The 27,007-nt window shown below is 26.3% G+C and overlaps 2 protein-coding genes across 4 annotated transcripts in view; both read right to left on the bottom strand.

Moving 5' to 3' along the window:
• Positions 1–2,726: 2,726 nt before the first annotated feature.
• Positions 2,727–16,361, bottom strand: LOC111298869 (uncharacterized). Its single transcript, XM_089747777.1, has 7 exons — positions 16,194–16,361; positions 16,019–16,075; positions 15,178–15,339; positions 4,252–4,296; positions 3,970–4,032; positions 3,766–3,828; positions 2,727–3,544 (listed from the first exon to the last, which is right to left on the bottom strand). Exons 1-7 carry the CDS (start codon positions 16,359–16,361, stop codon positions 3,362–3,364), a joined length of 741 nt encoding a protein of 246 aa, XP_089603903.1. The 3' UTR covers positions 2,727–3,361.
• Positions 16,362–18,672: 2,311 nt separating this feature from the next.
• LOC111298868 (uncharacterized) overlaps positions 18,673–27,007 on the bottom strand; it is a 28,231-nt gene continuing 19,896 nt past the window's right edge. For 2 of the 3 annotated variants that reach the window (XM_089746902.1, XM_089746901.1), the window contains exons 4-6: positions 20,626–20,718; positions 20,173–20,217; positions 18,673–19,954 (exon numbers count right to left, since the gene is read on the bottom strand). In XM_089746902.1, the coding sequence (XP_089603028.1) occupies positions 19,328–19,954; positions 20,173–20,217; positions 20,626–20,718 (765 nt within the window). In that variant the 3' untranslated portion in view covers positions 18,673–19,327. The remainder of the gene's footprint in view (positions 19,955–20,172; positions 20,218–20,625; positions 20,719–27,007) is intronic. The other variant, XM_022893586.2, reaches the window with a different exon arrangement.

Here is a 27,007-nt window from a genome sequence, read left to right as displayed (position 1 = left end):
AGTTTGTACTTGATGCACACTGGGGCAACGGTAAAAAATAGATAAAGAGAGCTAATATAGTAATTTCAATGGAAAAAAAAGTCAAAGTAAGAATTTAATGGGACCGGTTAGTATCAGAGAGTTGAAATTTTTTTAGGACCGTGACCCTTACCTGCCCCCCTTGATTTTTGTTTAGCATTTTTAAAAGGATAAATTCCATTAAAGCCTTTCAAGTTTAGCCACAATTTAGTTTAAGTCCATTAATTTAAAAAATAGACATTTTGCATCAAAATTATCAATTTAATTAGAAAAATTGGTACTGCCATTAACAAATCTGTTAATAGGATGTTGTAGAAACCATTACGCCCTTGAATGAAAAAAAACTCGAAATACTCAATTTGAAAAAGAAGAACCTCATATTTTTTACAATAGAAAAGAAATTAAGAATTTGTTATTTTAATTCGTTTTATTTTTTTAAATATAAGTTTTTTTTTAGTTCATTTTCTAGAAAAGTTAAAAAATTAAAATTAAAAAACTTTTTATTTTTATTATTTCAAATGATTTTTGTGGTCTTGTTAAATTTAATAAAAATTTTCTTGTGTTTTTCTAAATTTTATATTTTTAGTTTTTCAAAAAGGCTACATTACAAAAAAATTCAAAAACATATTTTAAAGATAAAAGGAGTTACATTTTCGAAATAAAATAAAAAATTAATTCGTTTCTTTCTTTAAAAATGCTATTTTCCTTCATTTTATTTCTTTTTTTTTTTTTTTGAAAGGAAGAAACAAAAAATCCTTATCCTCCTCTCATTCCTTTCTTTGAAACCCTCACAAAGAAAAAAAAAATTCTCTCTTAATAGATTTCCAAAATTTTCTCTTTAGATTCTTTGATAGATTTTTTGTTGTATTTGAAAATTTCTTGTTTTTAATTTTTTTTGGGTAAGGTTTTAACTTCAGATTTGAATAATTTTGTAATTGTTCAATTTTGGTTAACAATGTTAACAACTTTAAAGTAAAGTGTCTAATTTTTAAACTAATGACTTAATTTTAATTTTGCCTAAATTTAAAGGATCTAGATGAAATTTACCCTATTTAACATTATTGGCATAACGCAATTTGAATAGCTAACGTCATCCTCAAAAGACAGCCCATGTCAAAGCAAGCTCTGATTATGTACTGTACACAACGGTGTTCAAAATTCCATTTTTCTTTAATTGAATTATAGATCTAATTCAGTTAATCAACAAATATAAAATTAATTTCAGTTAATTATTGAAAATAATTTAAAAAAAATTTACTGAACTAACCGAATTTAATTTGATTAATTAATTTTTAAAATTAATAAATTCGGTTTGATTAATGAAAATAAAATAATAATATAATTTGATTAATTCAATTTTAAATAATTCGATTCGAAATTAATTAAACTAATTGAATAAACACTCTTATATGTACACCACTACCACATCTTATTTTCAAAAACAATGAAATATAAAAATATAAACAAGATATATAAAGGGATGAAAGAAACAAATATTTATGTTAATAGTAAAAGTGATAATAGTTTCAATTCGATTCAATTTTTTTTAATAATATTTAATATTATAAATTTTTAAAATTTAATTCAAATCTGAATCTATCTTTTTTAAAATCAATCTAATCCGAACCAAAATTTTATCGATTTGATTCGATTCATTATTTTTAAAATTTTTTATATATTATTTTAATATATTTAAATAGATTTAAATATAAAATGATTATTTTTATTTTATGAAATTTAAAATATACAAAAGCTAATAAAAATATATGATTAAGTTTAGCTTGCTTTGATTTTTTTGATTATTTATTCTTTGATCCAAAATTCGATTTGAACTTAATATATATATATATATATTTAATATTCGAAATTAATATGAACTAAATAAGAAAAAATTAATCCAAATCAAATCAAATATTACAATTTCAAACCAATTTTTTATTTTTTTGATTTTTTTTCACTCATAGTTAATAGAATGTGATAAAAGTTCTTGTAAGAGAATTAGGAAGAAAATGATCCAATGAGTGGAAATTTTATTTTCATATAATTATTTTTAAAAAATGATAATCATTAAATAGAGATTTGAATTGCAACATTTGTAAAGTTGTAATTTTTTAATTTTTAAAATATGATTTTTTTTATATAAAAAATAAGGTATAGACAAAATGAATTCTATATACGTTATTATATTACTCAATTTATGAATATAACCTAAACATATTGTAAGAGCCTCTTCAATTATAATTAATAATTAATTTGTTTTAGGTTAAATTCGGAATCTAAAATTTCGCATGATACAAGCAAAGCAAGCTTTATTTCATCAAAACATATAAAAATCGTCAAGACCATTGTAGAAAATAAGATTTTACATATTTATTTGCTCCATTTCGTTCATTCTATTTTGCCTTCAATTATCCTCTCCCTTCTGATGACTTCATTATATTTTCTGATGACTTCATTATAATTAGTTGATTACCTTTCAATGTATCTTAAATCATCGTTGGTATGACTTTCATAATTTCAATTTGAGTCTAACGTACACATATAAATGGTGATAATAAAAATATTAAAAAATAATTGATCCAAAAAATAGAAAAGGAGCTCAATCCAGCAAATGGATGACAAAATAGTATAGAATGATAAAAAATTATCTCCAACGAAGGATAAAAATGTAATTGGCATAACAAGCAAGAAAATCTTGGATTTAATAATTAATATAGAAGATCAAATTCATACTTTGTCTGCAAACTCAAAGGCCATTGTTATTACATACGATAAAGGTCAAGTTGGAATAGCAAATACCCAAACATGCAATTCAAGCAAACCATTGTACTTTTACACAAAGATGAATGTAGCTGTTGGAGATCAGATCAAAACGTATTCTTGATCCCTTAACCTAAAAAATTTAGTTTTTAAGTTAGGGTTCAAAAATAGGTTTCAATTTAACCTCTGACAATAAGCCACTTTGTTGGATGCGTGGTGGGAGTCTATTGTACGTGCCATCTTGAATGAACTCCTAAAGCGACACCCACAATCAGATGAGAGTCGTCTCTCACACCACGTATCCAAACGAATCGAATGTTAAGAGTTAAACATGTTACGCTCGGCACATAAAACACAGTACGGTAAGGTGAGTAAACCGTACTGTCGTTCAGGTAACGACCGTAACCTAGAAAACTCCTTAACATCAGAAACTTCTGAGAAATTAGTCTATCTCCCGTGAACAACTTCATAAACCAGATAAGAGAAAAAAAAAAGAAAAAAGAAAGGGCCCAAAATTAAAGAAGCAACACACCTAAAATAGCTAGAAATGTAGAAAGTTCTAGGTGCTGGAGCACTGGAAGGATCAAGGGAATAAACCAGTGCTGACAGACTTCCCATAGAAGTCTTTTGCATCAGCCGCATAGTCTTTGAAATCCTCATATGTCGCCACACGCTTCTTGTTCTGAGAAATCTTAGGATGTTCCACTTCATTAGACAACGGATCGTCCAATAATTCATTGAGTTCCAAACCATCCATAACATCAAGCTGAAATAAATAATTTTGGGATATATATTTCATAAGTCCGAAGTTATAAGAAAAATATTGTAATTAAGTTAAAAAAAAAAACATGCATGTGATAACATTAATAAACATGTAAAGATAATATTTAAGTAAAAATGTCTAAAAGATACTCTCAAAAGTAATGATAATCTTTTCAGATTTCTTAAAACAAATGCATTCAAAACGAATATACGCAATTATCATACCTCTTCATTAGACAACGGATCGTCCAATAATTCATTGAGTTCCAAACCATCCATAACCTCGAGCTGAAATAAATAATTTTGGGATATATATATAAAGATAATATTCAAGTAAAAGTATCTAAAAGATACTCTCAAAAGTAATGATAATTTTTTCATATTTCTCAAAACAAATGCATTCAAAACGAATATACGCAATTATCATACCTCTTCATTAGATGATGGATAGTCCAATAATTCATTGAGTTCCAAACCATCCATAACATCGAGCTGAAATAAATAATTTTGGGATATATATTTCACAAGTCTGGAGTTATAAGAAAAATATTGTAATTAAGTTAAAAAAAAACATGCATGTGATAACATTAATAAACATGTAAAGTTAATAATTAACTAAAAGTATCTTAAAGACACTCTCAAAAGTAATGATAATCTTCTCATATTTCTCAAAATAAATGCATTCAACACGAATATACACAATTATCATACCTCTTCAGCATTTCCTCCTATATCAAAGACCACGCCTTGTTGATCCTTCAAATTATAATTAAGAAACAGAATTATTATCAATAAAATCACGTGTGTATATATATATATATATCATAGCATGTTAAATTCTGATTACTTATTTCTTTTTTCTACATATTACAGTTTTGGGGCTTAATGGAGGTTTCAATTTTGTCATTAACTTGACTCACATTTGATCCCCTTTATACGGTGAGTTTTGGTTTCCTAGTATATTATTCACCGTCTAATTTTCAAATTCGTGGATTAATTTGTCAAGTGATTATTTTATATTTAATGTGAAATAATTAAAGAAATAGTGAATTCTTACATGCATAGATGCATTAAATATATATTAGATAGTTTTTACATGAGTATATTCATTCCTATAGATTTATCAATTCTGGTTTGAACTTAAAAAAATCATTCAACTCACCTGAATTTGACTTAACTCAATTTGATATAAAAAATAACAACTCGAACTTTTTTGACCCTAATCAAAATGATCCGAACCTGAAATAACTTAGAACTGTAATGATCCAAACCCAAAATGACACAAATTAATTTGAAATAATTCGAGACTAAATTAAGTATAATTTTATTTTAAAACATTAATTTAATAAAAAATAAATATAATATAAATAAATATAATATAAACGATAACTTATAAAAGTTATTGAAAATATCATATTAATATACATTTTTAATATCAAACTAATATAATTTATATATATGTTATGTTATTTATAATTTTTTTATAATTTATAATATGATTTAAAATAAATTATATATTTTTAATTTTCATAGGTATACATATCAATATATTATTTAAAATAAATTATATAATCTTTTATAATTATACACGAGTATCAACTATCATATGATTTAGAATAAATTAAAATATATAAAACAAGCCATTGATTTCTATATATATATATATATCATGTTTATATTATAATTATATTATGAATTTTTAATCATGTAACTTAAAGTAAATTATCTATTGAGTTACAATTAATAAAATCCAAAATAATAACTACTTAATAATGACGTACAATTATACTAAAGTCATTATTTATATTGTAACTATATTATTAAAATAAAAAATAATTATACATTAAATGTCCATTATAAATGAATTTTTAAAATAATTTTTATATAATTATATTAAATATGTAATTGTGTACTAAAATTAAAATTTTAAAATAATTTTTATACATTTATATTAAATTAAAATAAATATAAAAAATTATTAAACATATTAACTGTGACAAATACGTTTCATATGTCTATTATGTGTAATCATATAACACAGTTAAATTAAATATAATTTTTGTCTCTTACACCTGTTGACATACTAAACATGGAAAATACATTTTTAAAACCCATATGTTTTTCTCTTATCGTTTTAATATCATTTTATTATATCATATTTAAATTTGTCAAAATACAATAAAATCACATTTTTAGTTTATATAAAAATTAAATTAATTTAAAACATACAAATTACTATATTTATATTTATTTTTAAATTTTTAAATTTTTTTATCTTTTAATAAAAGCCATACTTTTAATTTTGTTAAATTCAACTCAACTTTGCCCATTAACCATTGTGTTGCGGGTCACCATTTGTCCTTTCCTCTTTGTGTTTTTAATCATTATAATTATGTGAAGAAGGAAAAAGAGTTGGTGAAAGAGTTTTAACTTAAAAGAAAGAGTAGTTAATGATAAGACAAAATATAAAATTGATAGAATAAAAAAAAAGAAAGAAGAAGAATCAAGAAGAGAGCTTTTGGTAAAAAAACAAATGATGATGACCAAAAAGAGAGGGATGACGAAAATAAGATAGATTTTCTTTCTCTCCACCTCATGATTTCTCTTTCTTTCCTTTCTAAAAAAAATTTAAACCCTTCTTTGATTTTTTTGGTTGCCACTATAATTTCTCACTTTTTTGTATCATCAATCACCAAAGAGTTTTTTTTTTTTTTCTACAGGCTTGAGTTTTAGCAATTCGCAACAGTCATTAAGGAGTTGATCGATTGTAACCCATTAGAGAAAGGTATCCAATTTAGTTTCCTAAACTTTTGTTGCTATTTTTATTATATCCAACCAACTAGAGGCTATTTTCGATCGATCCAACCTTTGGATTAGTTTTTTTACACATTTTTAATGAAAAATATTTAGGCTCTTACTTTAGGTTTTCCTTTTTGTATTTGTAAAAGAATAATGGTGTGAGTGATTAATTTATTTTTCTATTTGATTTTGTTTTTTTTTAATTAATAGTAATATTTTTGAAAATATTGATGAATGGCAGGTTGCCTTAACCGTTAAAGGTAATAGTTTTAAAAAAAATGATATTATGGTTTGAAGCAAAGGAGAGAATATCTCTGTTGTATCTTAAGTGTTAATAATACTTAACTTTAACATCTGAAGATGATAGTCAAACATTTAAACGTTGGAACCACTAAGTTATTTTTCCTAAATTTTGTATAGTCATTATTCGATGTTACGCATGGGAAGCTAGAACTACACCTGCTTCTCTAATGTATTTATTTAATTGTTTACATGTTACTCAAAAGTGTACTTTAAAACTTTATACGTAGTATATCATGGAATTACTTATTTTTTAGCTTCCATTGTTTGTCACGAAGAGTGACATGGTTGTGATGGTTATATGATAGGGAGGAGCAATCAAGGATAGACATGACATCTAGATTTTACGTGCTATTCGAATCACGTAAAAAGTTTATATTTTATTTAAGGCAATGAATTTGTTTATTACGTTTTATACCAGTTGAGCAATTTAGTTCATGAAACAAAAAGCTATGTATAACAATCATGAAAATTATCTAAAAATGTTAACATATATGGCTCCTGCTTATAGTAAACGTTCTTAATGTAAACTTATTAACCTTAAATTGATCTTTATTTTGAAATGATAAAATTAAATTAAATAAACTTAATTAAAATTTTTAAAAAAATTATTTAGTACATGTTCTTAAATTTTATTATTTTTGTACTAAATAAATAATATATTTTTCAAAATGTAAACAAACCTTTCTTTATTTATTTTTTCTCAAATCAAAACGTTCTTTAAACATTATTTATTTAAATTTAAATAAAAGTCAAATTATTATTTTTAAAGTAAACTTATTTATTTTGAACTCAATATAATTTTGATAATATTGATTTGAGAAATAGATTAACTTATGACAGTTATTTTACAAAAACAAAATTTTTCAACATTGAACTTGTTTTATTTTTCTATATTAATTTTCAAAGTCTTAATATTTGAATTTTGTGAAAAAACTAAAAAATAAAACTATGTGAAAAACTAAAAGTAAAATTGAATGTATATTAAAAATTACTCATTAAAAATTATACAAAAACCTTAGGCTTATATATAACTAAATAGGAGTTAAACTAGAAAACTAAATTTTTTCTAAAAACTGATCCTATAATTGATAGATTGTCTATCATAATTTTTTGTCCTTAATTCTAGAAATTCAAATATTTAATTCTAGAGATACAAATATAAATACATAGATTATAAAATTATAACAAGCTATAAATAAATGTTTTTTCACACTCCTCCTCAAGCTGGTGAATACGTGTTTTTCATTCCCAGCTTGAAAATAATTTCTTGAAATATTGCACTGTTGAGACTTTTAGTCAGCATATTTACTAGTTGACTCTTGATTGATATATAAGGTGTACAAATCAACCCACTATCTAGTTTTTCCTTTATGAAATGCCAACTTACTTCAATGTGTTTTGTTTTGTCATGTTGCACAAGATTGTGCACAATGCTTATTACATATTTGTTATCATAGTAGACTCTCATTGGTCCATCCCACTTGATTTTCAAGTCTTCTAAGATAATCTTTACCCATAGTAGTTCACAAATTTCTTGAACCATTGCTCTGAACTTTGCTTCAGCACTTGATCTTGCCATCACATTCTATTTTTTACTCCTTTAAGTCACAAGATTACCACATAAAAAAGTGTAATAACCTGAGGTGGATCTTCTATCAGTTACTGAACCTGCAAAATTAATATTTATATATGCTTCTAAAACTAGTCTTGAATTTCTTTTGAATAAGATACCTCTCCCAAGATTGACCTTCAAATAGTGCAATATACGATAGACAACCTGTAAGTGCACTTCTTTAGGATTTTGCATAAATTGACTTACCATACTCATAGCATATGCTATATCAAGTCTAGTATGTGAGAGATAAATAAATATTTCAATTAATCTTTGGTACATTTTTTTATCTATAACAATATCTTCATTTGCTTATTCAATTTTATGATTAGGCTCTATAGGGATATTTACAAGTTTACATGCGAGCTTTTCAGTTTCTTTCAAAAGATCCATCATATATTTCTGTTGTAAGATAAAAATGTCATGTGGTGAGTGAGCTACTTCAATTCCTAGGAAGTACTTCAATCTCCTTAGCTCTTTTATCTCAAATTCTCTAGCCAAATACTGTTTTAGATATTTTCTCTTTTCATCATCTTCAGTTACAATTATATCATCAATATATACTAATAGAATTGTGACTCTCCCTAAATCAGAGTGCTTGATAAACAATATATGATCTCCTTGACTCTGTTGCTATTTCATTGCTAGCATCACTTTGATAAATCTCTTGAATCAAGCTTTAGGAGACTGTTTAAGGTCATATAAAACTTTTTTCAGCTTGAATACTTTGTTTGCTTTTAGATGACCTCCAAATCTCGATGAAACCTTTATATATATTTCTTTTTCCAAATCACCATGTAGAAAAATATTTTTTACATCAAATTATTGAAGCTACCAATTGTAATTTGCAGCCAATGATAACAAAATTCTAACTGTATTCATCTTGACAACTGGAGCAAAAGTTTCCTGATAATCTGCTCCATAGGTTTGAATGTAGCCCTTAGCCACTAACTTGATCTTATACCTTTCAACAGTACCATCCGTCTTATATTTTACAGTGAAATCCATTTACACCTCACTGAATTTTTTTTTAAGCAACTCTACAGTTCTCATGTCTTATTTTTCTCTAAGGCCTCAATTTCTCACTGGATAATACATCGGATAATGTAATTAGAATAAAAATAATGTTTAGGCTCACAAGAAAATTTTTATAGGATGATGAAAAATTTTCAAATGACACAAAATTAGAGATTATATATAGTGGATGCTTAGTACATTCTCTGGTTCCTTTTCTAATGACAATAGGCATATCATAATCACTAGTTATAGTTTTAAAAGATTCATGTTCATTTTGAGAAACAGTAAAAAATTGTAATTACCTCATTTTCAGAGTTAGGATCAAATTTTTGGACTGACATTGATTCAAGATCTAAAACTTTTATTCTTGAGTATACCTGTAATTTCTTCATAGAATCAAGAACAATATTATCCTTTGTCATATTTTCTATATTTGGAATGAGTTCAAACTCAAATTCAATGTTTGACTTGAGTTTAGCAGAAACAGGTTTCGACTCAAAAAAATTAATAGGGAAAATATTGAAGAATGGGATAAATCAAGCAAAAAAAAGTTTTTATCTTTATCTTCCATAAATGAAGTCTCCCTTTGAAGATAAGATTGAGTAAAAAATGATTTATTTTCTTCAAAAGTGACATCTACAGACAGAATTTTTTGATAGGAAGATGATAACACTTATACCTTTTCTAAATTGATGAATACCCACAAAAATACACTTAATCATCATTGGATCCAACTTTTTTTCGTTATGACTATGAACATGAACAAATGATGTATAACCAAATATCTTAGATACGAGATTGTTTGTGGTATTAAATTGGGATAGAATTGTGATAGTAGTTTTATATGAGTTTTAAATCCCAAAAACCTTGAAGGTAACCTATTTGTAATGTGTGTGACAATGAAAACAGTTTTTTTCCAATAAGATTTGGATACATTTGCTTGAAAAAAAAAGGCTTGAATTGTGACTAGTAAATGACTATTTTTTCTCTGTCACTCCATTCTGTTGTGAAGTATTAACACAAGATCACTCATGAATAATCTATTCCTTTTGAAAATAAGTGGATAGACTCTGATTAAAATAATCTTTTGCATTATCAGGCTTATATCTCTTGATTTTCATTCCAAATTGATTCTAGATCATGTTTTGAAAGCTTAAAAACACATTATTCACATCTGATTTGAATTTAACTAAAAAAAACTTAAAAAACTATGATACAATCATTTATGAATGAAATAAACTATTTTGCACCAAAAATGTTAAGAACTGTAAAGGGACCCAAAATGTCATTATAAATCAAGTAAAAGGGAGTAAAACTTCTTTTGTTACTAATTGAAAAAGATACATCTGTGTTTTACAAGTTCATAAACATCACGATGAAAATCTTCAACATTTAATCCTTTGAACAAAGAAGGAAACATGTTTCTCAAAGTTTCAAAAGAAAGATATCCAAGACAAAAATGATAAAGCCAGATTTTATCTTTATTAAAAAATTTTTAGAAAAAAATGACAAAAGTAAACTATTTTTAATATTACTTATGTTATTTGATTTCTCAAGATAGTATAATTCATTATTCTCCTTAACAAGTCCAATCCTCTTCTCTGAACTCTAGTCTCGAAATTCATAATAAGAGGGATAAAAAATAATTTTGCAATTCATATATTTGATAAGTTTTTATATAGCTATCAGATTAATAGACAATCTAGGAACATGAAGAACATTTTTTAGAACAAACGAGAGATTAACTTAAACATCTCCTAATCCTGTCACTGTAATAAGTGAACCATTTGCAACAACAATTTTTTTATTACTAGGACACAGGATATATGCACTAAATTTTTGTGAAATGTATTATATGGTCTGTCACTCTTGAGTTAATGATAAAAAAACTCGTAATAAGCTTAACCGAGACATTTAATTCATGAAAATCAGAAGCTTTACCTGAACTAGAGATCTTACCCAATGAACATACCACAATAAATTTTTTAAAGGTTTTCAATAGGTTTCTCAACTTTTCAATCTCTTTTCTATCGAACTCTCTTTATTTTCAAGACATCTATAGTACTCTGATGATTTTTTTAGTTGACACTTTCTCAAATTTGATGATAGTGATATATTTATTTGAACTGAAATAAGTCTTAAGATATAACCAAAAATGACTTTTAGCAATGAAGGCTAAATAATGAAAAAATAGAATGACTATGAAGGCCTTAACAGGGTTCAATAATGAAGGTCTAAACCGCGTTCAACAATGAAGGCCTAAAATAAAAGTAAGCAATAAAGGCTGAAAATTTTACTTCTCAATAAAAGCCTAAAAGCCCTGATACCATGTGAAAAAATTAAAAAATAAAACTGTATGAAAAACTAAAAGTAAAACTAAATATATATTGAAAAACTGTTTATTAATAATTATACAAGAACCTTAGGTTTATATACAACTAAATAAGAGTTAAATTAGGAATCTAAATCTTCTTAAAAATTGATCTTATAATTGAGAGATTGTCTATCATAATTTTTTGTCTTTAATTCTAGGGATACAAATACTTAAATTTAGAGATACAAATATAAATACATAGATTATAAGATTACAACCAGTTATAAATAAATATTTTCCCATAAATTTTATACTATTGGAAAGCTTTTTGAGTACTTTCCAATAGATCAAACAAAATCAAAATTCATATTTTTTAAGAAAATATTTTAAATTTTTACTAAACACTATGCAATTGTTTAAAAACTACACAAGAGATAGTTTTAAAAATTTACTATAATTTGAATCAATGAATTAGATGATAAGTTTTATATAGATAAAAAATCCTTTAAGTTTACTTTCTAAATCTTCAAACAGTTTTTGATTTAAAGTCGCATAACTCAAGATATGATCCAATTAACAAGTAGAGTACAAAATAAAAAACAACCAGTGGCAATGTTTATCTAGAATAATTCAGTATCTAAAATTTGGCTGACCTAATCGATTAGGTATCAAAACCAATCGATCCCCTCAGCTGTAACAGTGAAAAAAATAAAATTCAAAAACCAATTGATTCCTTATCAAAACCAATTGATCCCTTCGTCCCAAACAAGCTCCAACGGCTAGTTTTAAAGAAAAAAATCATGTGTTTTCATTTTTCAAGCTTCTTAAACGGTAGTTCCTTAATTCTTCTATAAATTAAGCATTTCAACACACCAAAAAGGTTGAAAAAACATGAAAGCAAGCACTAACAAGTTATATTTTCATTCTCTCAAAGAAATCAAGAGTTTTAGAGTCAAAATTTCATATTTATTGTATTCAAGCCATCTTTGTTGTATTAATTCATCAATATCCTTGTGCTTTATTAGGCAAACACTTAGACTTTGAGAGGTATTCTAGTTTACATTTCCATTACATGATTTTGTAATCAAGAGGTAAGATATCTTCTTGTATTTGTGAGATTGAGATGTTGCTTATCCTAAAAAATAGTGTCAAGTTGCTATCTAAGCCTTACAAAAAAGATCAGAGTTGTAATCTTTCTTCAATTAGTGGATTGAAGCCTTGGTGAGGATAATCAAGAGAAAAGACGTAAGTGCCTTGAAGAGAAGGCATACACCTCTATAAAACTTTGTGTTTGATCTTTCTATTCCTTATTATTGTTTATATTTGTTTATAGGCTTATTAATTGTTGTTGTTTGCAACATATTTTTCATTAAAGAGCTTATTGTTTTAATTCTTCATTCAATTATTTAGAAATCGTTATTTAAAAAGTATTTAAAGAAATCCAATTCTCCCATCTTGGATTATCATCTCACCTAAAAAGCTAACAATTAGTATTAGAGTTTTGGTCTCTTGTTGTAGATTTAACCATTTTGAGTAAAAATCTTATAGTTTATTTTAAGATCCAAAATGGTAAGGGAGTCTTCAAAGCTCCCATGATCGAAAATTTTAAATTTTGTAAATGAAAAATAAGAATGAAGGTGTTCATCATGTTACAAAATTTTGAAGCTTGATTAATGATAAAAAGAGTGCTCTGAACTCCTTCAAATGATGCAAACTATTTGAAGCAAGTGATGAATGAAGCTAAAGCCAAGTGTTTACTCTATGAAGCTCTTAACTCTCATAACTTCAACTTGGTTTCAAATTGTTCAACCTCTAATGAGATATGGAGGAAGTTGGATAAGTTATATGAATGATAAATTTTCAACCAATATGCATCATGTCTCATGGCTATTGAAGAACCGGAGATAACTTCTAATTCTATTAATTCAAATGAATATAATTTTCATAAGTTACAAGATGAATACAATAATTTAGTAATTGAGTTTGAAAATGTACTTGAAACATAAAAAAATGATTTCAAAATTATAAGTTGAAAATAAATTTTTAATGAATACAAAGAATGATTTGGAAAAAGAAAATGAATAATTGAAAATGAAATTTGAAGCTTGCCAAAAGAAGAATGAAATGTTAGAAAATGAGAATTTAAAATTGAGAATGGAATTTCATGAGTTGATGAATTAAAAACATAAGAGTGTTAATAATTCAAGTATTAAAATGATTAAATATAATTTTTGTAATTTTTATCATCATACCACACATATTTGTCCTATAAAGAGAAAAGTTCCATTTAGAATTAGGCAAATATAGATTCTAAAAGAACAAGAGAGTTAGTCACTAACTCTCAAGGACCCAAAGCAATTTGAATACCAAAAATTAAATGAAGAATGTCTTTTGTGGGTGCACTAGAGCAAGAAACTATAATGTGAGATTGAAGATTGAATACTCTAGACACACAATGGAGATGAGTAACCTTTAAACTTATTTTAAGTGAACATGAAATTAGTTGCCTATTCTTGTTAAACATTGAGTGCTTAATGGATATTGATATATGCTTTGTTGATATATCTTGAATATACCAATTTTATTTAATATATGTAAGCTTGAATTGAGTATGATTTATTTTTTTTCTCTTGAATGTATGATTTTAACATATTCCTCATGCCTGTTGATATTGTGTTTAATGCTTATTTGCTTGAGATATATTTTACTCAAACTTGATTAAATAATCTATTTAAATTTAATTTATTTTAATTCTAAAAATCAATAAATTGCATTCGAAATGACTCGAGCTCAAATGATTTAAATCCAAATAACCCAAGTGTCAAATACGAAACAACTAAATTGAAATGACCCAAAATTGAATTGGTTTGAACCAAAAATGACTCGAACTCAAAGTAACTAAAAACTGAAATGACCCAGTCCAAAATTAACCCAATTTTTTAAGACCCAAAATGACCCCAACTAAATTAACGCAATCTAAACCTAACCCAACTCGCCCAATTGACAGATTTACATCTTCACAATTTACATAACAAATCAAATCAAATTTATTCACTCAAGGAGTAAATACATTCATAATCCCTAACTTTTTATATATTCTAGTTCTATTTTAATATTAATAATTCTTTAACTATTCTATTTGTTTGATGTTTCATAATGATTTTATTTTGATAATTTCATTACATTATTTTGTTGACAATTGAAAAACATGCACGCAAGGAATGCCAAAAAAATTGTCCACGTGACAATGACATATCACATAATCTACAATATGGACATTAGGTTAGTTTTAACAGAAGAATTTGACAAAAAAGCAAAATATAACCATTTAGAAAAGTTAGGATCTAAATGATCCGATTCAAATGATTCTCGTTAAACAAAAATCCAGAAAAAAAAAAAAAAAGTTAGGGATCATAAGTGGAATTTACCGCTCTCCCAAGTTTGTATTCGCAAACATGGAAAAATTCAATAAATCTTGATGTGCATTTGTTATTAGTTTTAAATGATTATTGATTTAAGGCTATGGACAAAACAGAATCAAAGAGTGAAATAAAATTTAATCAGTCCCTACCAATAAGCTAAGATTAGTTACCTGGGCATAAAAGCTTTGAAGATCATTGTGGCCGGTTGAGTGGGAAACATAATTTTCATGTTTCTGAAAATTTTTGCCAGGAACTTTCAAGTAATTGGAAATCATCCCCTCAATTATGCCTTTCAAGTGTCTATTTTCCGCAGCTAGACTTGCATACTCCATCTACAAGCATTTGCTTTCAACATTCAGTATAATATTTGCACAATAGAAAGCTACAATAAAAGCAGAGGAGAGAAGCATCAAATCACATTAATGGAAATGTTATGATATTTTATTGATTTATAGTTATAACTATATGCTAAAAGAAAAAAAAAAATACAGCATAGAGAAACAGAGAAAGAGATCTCTTTATCTTCTTTTTTTGCCAAGACCTTGCATTATTTTTTCTCTTATTTTTTCCCCTTTGAAAAACTCTTGGGTGTGGTCGGTTTGAAGCTTCAGATTGAGCTATTTGTTGATGCATCCCTGAGCCAAATTGTTCCAATTACTTTGGTTATTGCTATAAAATTAAATTAAAATATTTAATTTAGACAATTGATTGATTTTGCAAAAAAAATCATAATAAATAATCCCATTAATCTTTTTGCAGAATAAAAAAGAGAAAGATCATGGATGATTAACCAGGAAGTGAGTCAACTAAAGGTCAACTTTAAGTCAACTCTACCCATAAAAGCAGGGAAATGCAGAAAAAGAGATGAAATCAACAAAGAATGGGTATAGATAATCTCCATAGAATGGAAGGAAAAAAAAAAAAAAGGAAAAGAGAAGAAACTGATTCAACTTTGGTTCATTTCTATAAAAGAAGCTAATTTAACACGAACAAGAAAAATCAAACACTTACCTGAGAAGCTGATTTAACAAGAACAAGGAAAATCAAACACGTACCTGCTTCAGAATCCTAAAATCAAGCTCCACTACCCTTTACTCTTCTGATCAGTAACAACTTGCAAATTAAGTAAAATCTTAAAGGAATCAAAAGACTTCCAACGACAAAAAAGTCAAGACTCAGAAAAGACTTGCTGTTGAACTTGAACCATCCGATTAGGCCCCACGAAGATTATTGGAACCGTTAGATCATAGATGGCGAGAAAAAAGCGCAATCCTTTTTGTTTAACAGTGTCTGGTGCATTATTACATTTCAATCGCACGATAGCCTCAAGTGATCGAACGTTTTTAGCCTCCATTCCGCGTTGCCGAATGTGCTGGAATCTTTAACCCTTTTTCATATTGTTTCCTAAGGATACTTCATCGCAAAGCCTTTTTTTTAAAAAAAAAAAACAAAAGAGTACTATGTTTGCTGTTAGTACTATGATTTTGTGGAGATGGAGAAATTGATTCTTCTTTGAACTTATTTTTGCTTGCTTTAGGGAAAATTAAGTCTAAAACTATAAATGTTAAAATTCGTTATATTGGTATCACTCACTCGTAATTGTGCAAAATTTGCTATTCTTGTGTGACCAAATCTGAATTTGAAAACTCCTACACTTTCACTTTTATCTTAAATCCTTTTAGGATTCACTTTTACTGCTAAATGTAAGGAAAACATTCATAGAGTGAGATAAAAACTATTTTTATAACAGATAAAATAAGATATTGTAAAGACTTTTAGAGATCGTTAAATAATTTTAAAAATTTAAAAAAACTTATAAAATTTTTTTAATTAGGTATGATTAATTTTTTATTGAAATTTATTATTTTAATAAAAATTAAAAATTAATTAAAACTTATCAAAAAATAATTTTTGAGGTTTATAAAAATAGTTTGAATTCAAAAGTCGATTATGCATATAGAATGATTAACATTCTCACAGTGTCAATCTAAAACGATACAAATTAATTATGTTTTATTCTTTAATTTTGACTAAAAAGATCTTAATTTTAGTTTTTAAAATTAATTTTTTTAATTTTTTTATTGTAATAATTTTAATAATTTTTTATTATTCTAGTTTATTCTAGAAAAATTCTAAAACCTTGTTATTGAAAAAAAAATCTTAAAATAACCCAATACATTAGTAACATTTAAAAAAAATTTCTCACATAAAAATTTCTCGAAAATCATTAATCGAATTTTTCAAATATCTCATTTTGGCTGTTCATATTTATCTTCAAGATTTATATATGTAATAAAATACGATAACTATAATTTAATCTCAATAATATTAAAAAAATTTTATTTTTTATTCTATTTATTAAAAAAAGAGAAATTTTTATTGAAAATTATTATAAATGCTTCAATATATTGACGATATTTTAGATAAATTTTATTATATAAAGATTATTTAAAAATCACTATTTAGATTTCTTTAGGATCTCATTTTCAGAGATTTTATTTATTATATATATTTTTAATATGATGTACATTGATTAATTTGTGATACTATTACATTATATAAAAGTTCACTTTTAGAAGTGAAAAATAAATAAGAATTTTTCGTATTGAGAATTATTCTAAATATTTTAATTTTTTGATAATTTTTTTTAAAAAAATTTTCTCACTTAAGGAATTTTAAAAAATTACTATCCAAATTTTTTGGAGTCTCATCATCAAAAAGTCATTTAATTTTTTTTTCACATTCTACAATAAGAGTTTTCACAAAAATAAAAATAAATACCAATGATAAAAAGTTTTTTAAAAAATTTTATTTTCATAAGCATTATTATTTATTTTAATTATATTTTTTTAAAATATTTTTTTTTTGATAAGAAAAATTAAGAGATAGATAGGTTGCTTAGTCTCTCAAGTAAGAACAAAATGTATCGTACCTAACAGCTTAAGACATGTGACTACAGGTCGTGTATTCGATATGACTCTAATAAATGACTATCGGTAGAATTTGAACCTAAGACCTCTTAATTGAGGAAAACAACATTAACCGATTGAATCAACCATTTATTGATATTTTTTAAAAATATTATTGACACAATGTAAAACATACTAATAAAAAACAAAATAAAAAAGTAAAAAAATTATATCTAAACAAAACATTCACCTTGAAACCCAAAATAACGTTTCCACTAAACCAAAAATTGAAGCCCAGTAACCTCCAACAAATGGTCCAGACGGAGAAAACCTTAGGAGCTGGTCATGAGTTTTATGTTAAATTCGAAATCTAAAATTTTACATGATATAAGCAAAGCAAGCTTTATTTCAGCAAAACAGATAAAAATCGTCAAGACCATTGTAGAAAATAAGTTTTTACATATTTATTTGCTCCATTTTGTTCATTCTATTTTGCCTTCAATTATCCTCTCCCTTCTGATGACATCATTATATTTTGTTCATTACCTTTCAATATATCTTAAATCATCATTGGTATGACTTTCATAATTTCAATTTGAATCTAACGTACACATATAAATGGTGATAATGAAAATATTAAAAAATAATTGACCCAAAAAATAGAAAAGGAGCTCAATCCAGCAAATGGATGACAAAATAGTATAGAATGATAAAAGATTATCTCCAACGAAGGATAAAAATGTAATTGGCATAGCATGCATGAAAATCTTGGATTTAATAATTAATATAGAAGATCAAATTCATACTTTGTCTGCAAACTCAAAGGCCATTGTTATTACATACGATAGAGGTCAAGTTGGAATAGCAAATACCCAAACATGCAATACAAGCAAACCATTGTACTTTTACACAAAGATGAATGTATCTGTTGGAGATCAGATCAAAACGTATTCTTGATCCCTTAACCTAAAAAACTTTAGTTTTTAAGTTAGGGTTCAAAAATAGGTTTTAATTTAACCTCTGACAATAGGCCACTTTGTTGGATGCGTGGTGAGAGTCTATTGTACGTGCCATCTTGAATGAACTCCTATAGCGACACCAACAATCAGATGAGAGTCGTCTCTCACACCACGTATCCAAACTAATCAAATGTTAAAAGAGTTAAACATGTTACGCTCGGCACATAAAACACAGTACGGCAAGGTGAGTAAACCGTACTGTTTTCAGGTAACGACCGTAATCTAGAAAACTCCTTAACATCAGAACCTTGAGAGAAATTAGTCCATCTCGCATGAACAACTTCATAAACCAGATAAGAGGGAAAAAAAAAAAAAAGGGCCCAAAATTAAAGAACCAACACCCGAAATAGCTAGAAATGTAGAAAGTTCTTGGTGCCGGAGAACTGGAAGGATCAAGGGAATAAACCAGTGCTGACAGACTTGCCATAGAAGTCTTTTGCATAAGCAATATAGTCTTTGAAATCCTGGTACGTCTCCACACGCTCCTTTTTCAAGGCATCCAATTTGTCATCCATGCTCTGAAGCTCTTGGCTTCCTATGAAGCCAAAATAAGCACGAGCGATTCTCTTCAAATGGTGCATAGCAAAATCGACTTTGAAATTGATGCGAAGAGCATCCTTAATAGCATCCCTCCATTTCAACAGTTTTTCCTCTGTAACTTGTTGAAGCTTTAGATCCTCCATCTCTTTAATTGTAGCACAGAAAAATAGATAGATTTTCTCCGTAACACTTGAGTTCATTAAACACGCAGCAGAAACATCACCATAGACCTTGGTGATTCTTTCCACGGTAGAAACTAAAGACGATGGGAAACTATATCTGCCAATTTTTTTGTGCTCCCCGCCAAAGCATACCATAAAGTCAGGGAAATCAATGCTGCTTGCAACATCGTCATCAATTTTCTTCAGAAAGTCACTCATGGTACTTTTCTGGATAGTCTGAAAATTCTTTGGATTTTCCAGTTCATTAGACAACGGAGTGTCTAATTCATCGAGTTCCAAAACATCCGTAACATCGAACTGAAATAAATAATTTTGGGATATATATTTCACAAGTCTGGAGTTAAAAGAAAAATATTGTAATTAAGTAAAAAAAAAAATGCATGTGATAACATTAATAAACATGTAAAGATACTATTTAAGTAAAAATGTCTAAAAGATACTCTCAAAAGTAATAAAAATCTTTGCAGATATCTCAAAACAAATCCATTCAACACAATTATAAGCAATTATCATACCTCGTCATCATTTCCTGCTGTATGAAAGCCCACGCCTTGTTGGACCTTCAAATTATAATTAAGAAACGGAATTATCATCAATAAAATCACATGATATATATATATATATATATGATAGCATGTTAAATCCTGATTTCTTCTTGTTTCTTTTTTCTACATACTACAGTTTTGGGGCTTGATGGAGGTTTCAATTTTGCCATTAACTTGACTCACATTTGATCCCCTTTATGTGGTGAGTTTTGGTTTCCTGAATATCATTCAAAGTCCAATTTTCAAATTTGTGGTTTAATTTCTCAAGTGTGCATTTTATTTTTAATGTGAAATAATTAAAGAAATAGTGAATTCTTACATGCATAGCTGTATTAAATATAAATTAGTTATTTTTACATGAGTATATTCATTCTCATAGATTTGTCAATTCTGATTTGAACTCAAAAAATTCATTCAACTCACCTGAATTCGACTCAACTCAATTTGATTATAAAAAATAATAATCTCAACCTGTCCAATTTGAATCAAAATAATCCGAAGCTGAAATAACTCGAACTGAAATGATCCAAATCCAAAATGATACAAAAATTAATTCAAAATAATTCGACATTAAATTAAGTATAATTTTATTTTAAAACATTAATTTATTAAAAATAATACAAATAAATATAATATAAATGATAACTTATAAAAGTTATTGAAAATATTAAATTAATATATATTTTTAATATCAAACTAATATAATTTTTATATATGTTATGTTATTTATAATTTTTTTTTATAATTTATAATATGATTTAAAATAAATTATATATTTTTAATTTTCATAGGTATACATATCAATATATCATTTAGAATAAATTATATAATCTTTTATAATTATACATAAGTATCAACTATCATATGAATTAGAATAAATTAAAATATATAAAACAAGCCATTGATTTCTGTATATATATCATGTTTATAATATAATTATATTATGAATTTTTAATCATGTAACTTAAAATAAATTATCTATTGAGTTACAATTAATAAAATTCAAAATAATAAGCTATTGAATAATGATGTACAATTATACTAAAGTCATTATTTATATTGTAATTATATTATTAAAATTAAAAATAATTGCATATTAAATGTCCATTATAAATAAATATTTAAAATAATTTTTATATAATTATATTAAATATGTAATTGTGTATTATAATTAAAACTTTAAAATAATTTTTATATATTTATATTAAATTAAAATAAATATAAAAAACTATTAATTGTATCAAATGTGACAAATATGTTTCCTGTGTTTATTATGTGTAATCATATAACACAGTTTAATTAAATATATTTTTTGTGTTTTACACTTATTGACATACTAAATATAAAAAATATATTTCTAAAACTCATATACGTTTTTTTCGTATCGTTTTAATATAATTTCATTGTATCATATTTAAATTTGTCAAAATATAATCAAATCATATTTTTTAATTTATATAAAAATTAAATTAATTTAAAAAGATACAAATTACTATATTTATATTTATTTTTAATTTTTTATCTTTTAATAAAAATCATACTTTTAATTTTACTAATTTCATCTCAACTTTGACCATTAACCATTGTGTTGCGTGTCACCATTTGTCCTTTCCTCTGCTTTTTTAATCATTATAATTGTGTGAAGAAAGACAGAGTTGGTTAAAGAGTTTGATCTTAAAAGAAAGAGTAGTTAATGATAAGACAAAAAAAAATTTGATAGAATAAAAAAAAAATTTTAACCCTTCTTTGATTTTTTGGGTTGCCACGATAATTTCTCACTTTTTGGTATCATCGATCACCAAAAGGATTTTTTTCTACAGGCTTAAGTTTTAGCAATTCGCAACAGTCATTAAGGAGTTGATCAATTGTAACCCACTAAAGAAAGGTACCCAATTTAGTTTCCCAAACTTTTGTTGCTATTTTTATTAGATCCAACCAACTAGAGCCTATTTTCGATCGATCCAAACTTTGGATTCGTTTTTTACTTATTTTTAATGAAAAATATTTAGGATCTTACTTTAGCTTTTCTTTTTTGTATTTGTAAAAGAAAAATGATCTAAGTGATAATTTTAGTTTTCTATTTGATTTTGGTTTTTTTTTTTAATTAATAGTAATATTTTTGAAAATATTGATGAAATGGCAGGTTGCCTTAGCCGTTAAAGGTAATAGTTTTAAAAACAATGATATTTTCATAATGATATTATGATTTGAAGCAAAGGAGAGAATATCTCTGTTGTATCTTAAGTGCTAATAATACTTGACTTTAACATCTGAAGATGATACTTAAACATTTAAACGTTGGAACCAATAAGTTATATTTCCTAAATTTTGTATAGTCATTATTCTATGTTGCGTATGGGAAGCTAGAACTACACCTGCTTCTCTAATGTATTTATTTAAATGTTTATATGTTACTCAAAAGTGTACTTTAAAACTTTATACTTAGTATATCATGGAATTACTACAATAAGTAAATATTTAGGACGAAAGATTAGCTTAACTTTTTCTTATTTTTTAGCTTCCATTGTTTGACACGAAGAGTAACATGGCTGTTATGGTTATATGACGGGGAGGAGCAATCAAGGATAGACATGACATCTAGATTTTACGTGCTATTCGAATCACGTAAAAAGTTAATATTTGATTTAAGGCAATGAATCTGTTTATTATGTTCTATACTGGTTGAGCAATTTAGTTCTTGAAACAAAAAAACGATCTATAACAATCATGAAAATTATCTAAAAATGTTAAACATATACGGCTAGCTCCTGCTTACGGTAAAGGTTTATAATGTGAACTTACTTAAATTGATCCTTATTTTAAAATAAAAAAATTAAACTAAATAAACTTAATTAAGATTTTTAAAAGAATTTATTTAATACATGCTTTTAAATTTTATTATTTTTTGTACTAAATAAATAATATATTTTTCAAAGTGTAAACAAATTTTTTTTTATATTTCTTTATTTCTCAAATCAAAATATTCTTTAAACATTATTTATTTGAACTTAAATGAAAGTCCAATTATTACTTTTAAAGTAAACTTATTCATTTTGAACTCAATACAATTTTAATAATATTGATTAACTTATAAAAGTTGTTTTACTAGAATAAAATTTTTTAATATTGAACTTATTTATTTTTTTTTTGTATTAATTCATAAAATTTTAATATTTAAATTTTATATTGTTGGAATGCTCTTTGAATTTACTTTCTAAAGGATCAAATAAAATTAAAATTCAAATTTTCTAAGAAAAAATTTTAAATTTTTACTAAACACTATATGATTGTCTAAAAACTGTACAAGAGATAGTTTTGAAAATTTATTATAATTTGAATACAATGAATTAGATGATGAACTTTATATGAATAAAAAATTCTTTAAGTCTAGTTTCTAAATGTTCAATCAATTTTTGATTTAAACTTGTATAACTTAAGATATGATCAAATTAGTGAGTAGACTACAAAACAAGCGACAACTAGTGGCACTATTCATCTAGAATAATTCAGCATCCAAAATCTAGCTGACCCAATCGATCGGGTACCAAAACCAATCGATCCCTCAGCTGTAACGATAAAAAACTTAGTGAAATTCAAGAACCAGTCGATTCCCTATCAAAACCAATCAATCCTTTCATCCCAAACAAGCTCCGACGACTAGTTTCAAAAGAAAAAAATCATGTGTTTTCATTTCCCAAGCTTCTCTAACGCCTAGTTTCTCAATTCCTCTATAAATTGAGAATTCCAACATACCAAGAAGGTTGAAGAAACAAGAAAGCAAGCATTAACAAGTCATATTTTCATTCTCTTAAAAAAATCAAGAGTTTTAGAGTCAAAAGTCCATATTTGTTGTATCCAAGCCATCTTTGTTGTATTAATTCATCAATATCCTTGTGCTTCATTAGGCAAACACTTAGCCTTTGATAGGTTTTCTAGTTTACATTTCAATTGAGTGATTTTGTAATCAAAAGGTTGTTATGAAAATAGGGTTCAGCCCTATGTAATTGGTTTTGGACCAATCAAAGCCATGGGCTTTGATCTTTCTTTTTACACAAAGCTCTAGCTACTTAATAAAAAAAGGTGAGACTATTTTAAGGTGGAGTTACAAAAGCCAAGAAGAGAACGAAGAAAAGCCAAAAAAAATAGAGAGAAAAAAAAGAAAGGAAAATTGGATGAATAGAAGTCGATCCGTGATTCGATTGAGCTGAAGCTTTATCAGCAGGTTTATGATTTCGAGTTTTACATTTTGAACGGTGAAAATTGAGTTTGAAGCTCTCTAGGAACAAGTTCAGTGTGTATCTGTTGAGTTACTTATTTGGTAAAATTTTTTCAATTATCTCTCTAATTGTTGATTAGCTCTAGTTTTAGCTAAAAAAAACTTTATATATCTATTATTTGATAGTAAAGATTTTTCTGATAGTCTGTGATTTTTCTCTCTACATTAGAAGATTTTTCATGTAAATCTTGATATGCTTTATTTTTTTTATATTTTGTATTGTTGATTGTTGCCTATTGCTGTGGGTTTATTGTGATATATTACTTCTACATTGTTGTGTTTATTGCTTCAGGCTTAACAAGTGGTATTAAAACGAAGGTTATTTTGAGATAACGATATAGAAATAGCCCAAGACAGAAGTAAATTCTGTTTGAGATCATGAAAAGTGATACAAATTCCATAATAAAATTGATAGCATCAAATTATTCAATTTAGAAGCCTTTGATGGAAGTCATTTATACTGTAAAGATTTGTATGAGCCGGTATTAAGTAATTCGGCTAAACTAGCAAATATGAAAGATGAAACTGAAAGAAAATAGGCAAAAAAAAGTTGACTACTATGAGAAAAAAATAAGTATGAATAAAGTTATGCTTGTTAAAAAGCTTACAACTTTACAATACATGAATGGACGATCGATTACAGAGCACTTAAAATGATTTTCAAGACATTTAATTGAATGACTATTATGGAGCCAAAGATGGATGATGAAATGAAAGCATTGTTTTTCTTGGATTTATCGTCAGACAACTGAAATACTCTAATTGTGACTGTTTTTAATTCAGCTTCTTATTATAAGATGACATTGGAGATAGTAAAAGACAGTATGCTTAATGAAAAAGCAAGATAAAAAGATGTAAACCTTGAGAATTAAGCTTTAGTCATAAAGAGCAGGGATAAAAACATCAACAGAGGTCAAAACTCAAAAGGTCGTAGTAAATCTAAACGTAGATCCAAATCCAAAGATAAAGTGAAATATTTTCATTGTGGTAAAACAGGTCATATAAAATCACATTGTAAAATCTTGAAGAAAAACAAAAAGATGAGAAAAACAAGAGTTCATATGATGGTAATATTACAGTAGTGAATTCAGATAGTGATTCAATTACTTTGATTTATATACATAATGATTGTAATCATGTTAGTGATCCCGACATTGAATGGATAGTTAACACAGAAGCAATATATCATTGTGTTCCTAAAAGAGTTATTTATAATTTACAAAGCAAGAGACTTTGGTTACACCAAGATAGGAAACAAAAGTATGTTGCAGATGTTGGGGTTAATGATATTATTGTACAAATTAATACAGGCTGCATGTTGACTTTGAATGATGTCAGACACATTTTAGATATGAGAATGAACTTGCTTGCTATTAATGTTTTTGATAAAGAGGGATATGAGAGTCAACAAAAGAATGAACAGTGAAAGCTTCTCAAAAGATTTATGATAATTGCAAAAGAAAAATTATGTTGCACAATATATAAGACATGGATGCAATTGAATGATAACCAGATAAATGCTGTTGAAGATAATGTTTCAGCAAACTTGTGGCTCAAGAGGTTGGCACACATGAGTGAAAATGGATTACAAGTTTTGACAAGACAGTCTCTTATTCCCTTGACCAAAAGTATGTCTTTCGATTCGTGTGATTGTTTGTTTGGTAAATATCATAGAGTTTCTTTTTGTAAGAGTCCTAAAAACAATATATTAAAATTAAATTATTCTGACATATGTGATCCCATTGAGGTTAAGTTATTAGGTGGTAGCATGTATTTTGTTACTTTTATTAATAATACTTCACGTAAGACTTAGGTGTATATGTTGAAATACAAAAGTCAGGTACTACAGTATTTTCAAAAATTTCATGTCATGGTAAAAAAGATGACAAGGTTACTCTTGAAGTATATTCGGACTGATAATGGTGAAAAATACACATCTAAAAATTTTGAAAAGTACTGTTCAAAGCATGAGATAACAAACCCTAAAGCACCATAGCATAATAATATAGCTAAAAGGATGAATTGCACCATTATAAAAAAAGTCAGATGCATGTTAAGGATGACAAAATTACTGATGTCATTTTGAGGTGAAACAGTCCACACAGCTTATTATTTGCTTAACAAATCACCATCAGTTCTTTTGGGCTTTGACATTTCAGAAAAAGTGTAGACACGAAAGATGCATCATACTCTCACTTGAAAAGTTTTTAGGTGTAAAGTATTTATGCATATGCCGAAAAAACATAGGTCAAAGCTTAACAGTAAAATCACACAGTGTGTCTTTGTAAAATATAATGATAAGAAATTTAACTATAGGGTATGAGATCCAATGAAAAAAAAATAGTTAAAAGCAAAGATGTGATATTTCATGAAAAAAAAACTATAGCAGACTTTGTGAAAAATGAGAAGACTACACAAATTACTATTGAGTGTGATGCTTCAACATCAATAAGAATTCCACAGGAAATAGCCACAAATGGTGAAAATGAGTAAGAAATAAAACTTGAAGATATAAATAAACCAACCACA

This window comes from Durio zibethinus, chromosome 18 (assembly GCF_047325235.1).
Source record: "Durio zibethinus cultivar Kanyao isolate XHJ-2024 chromosome 18, ASM4732523v1, whole genome shotgun sequence".
Taxonomy (NCBI): domain Eukaryota; kingdom Viridiplantae; phylum Streptophyta; class Magnoliopsida; order Malvales; family Malvaceae; genus Durio; species Durio zibethinus.
The sequence above is the reverse complement of the archived record's forward strand: the minus strand, read 5'-3'. Positions and strand labels throughout refer to the sequence as shown.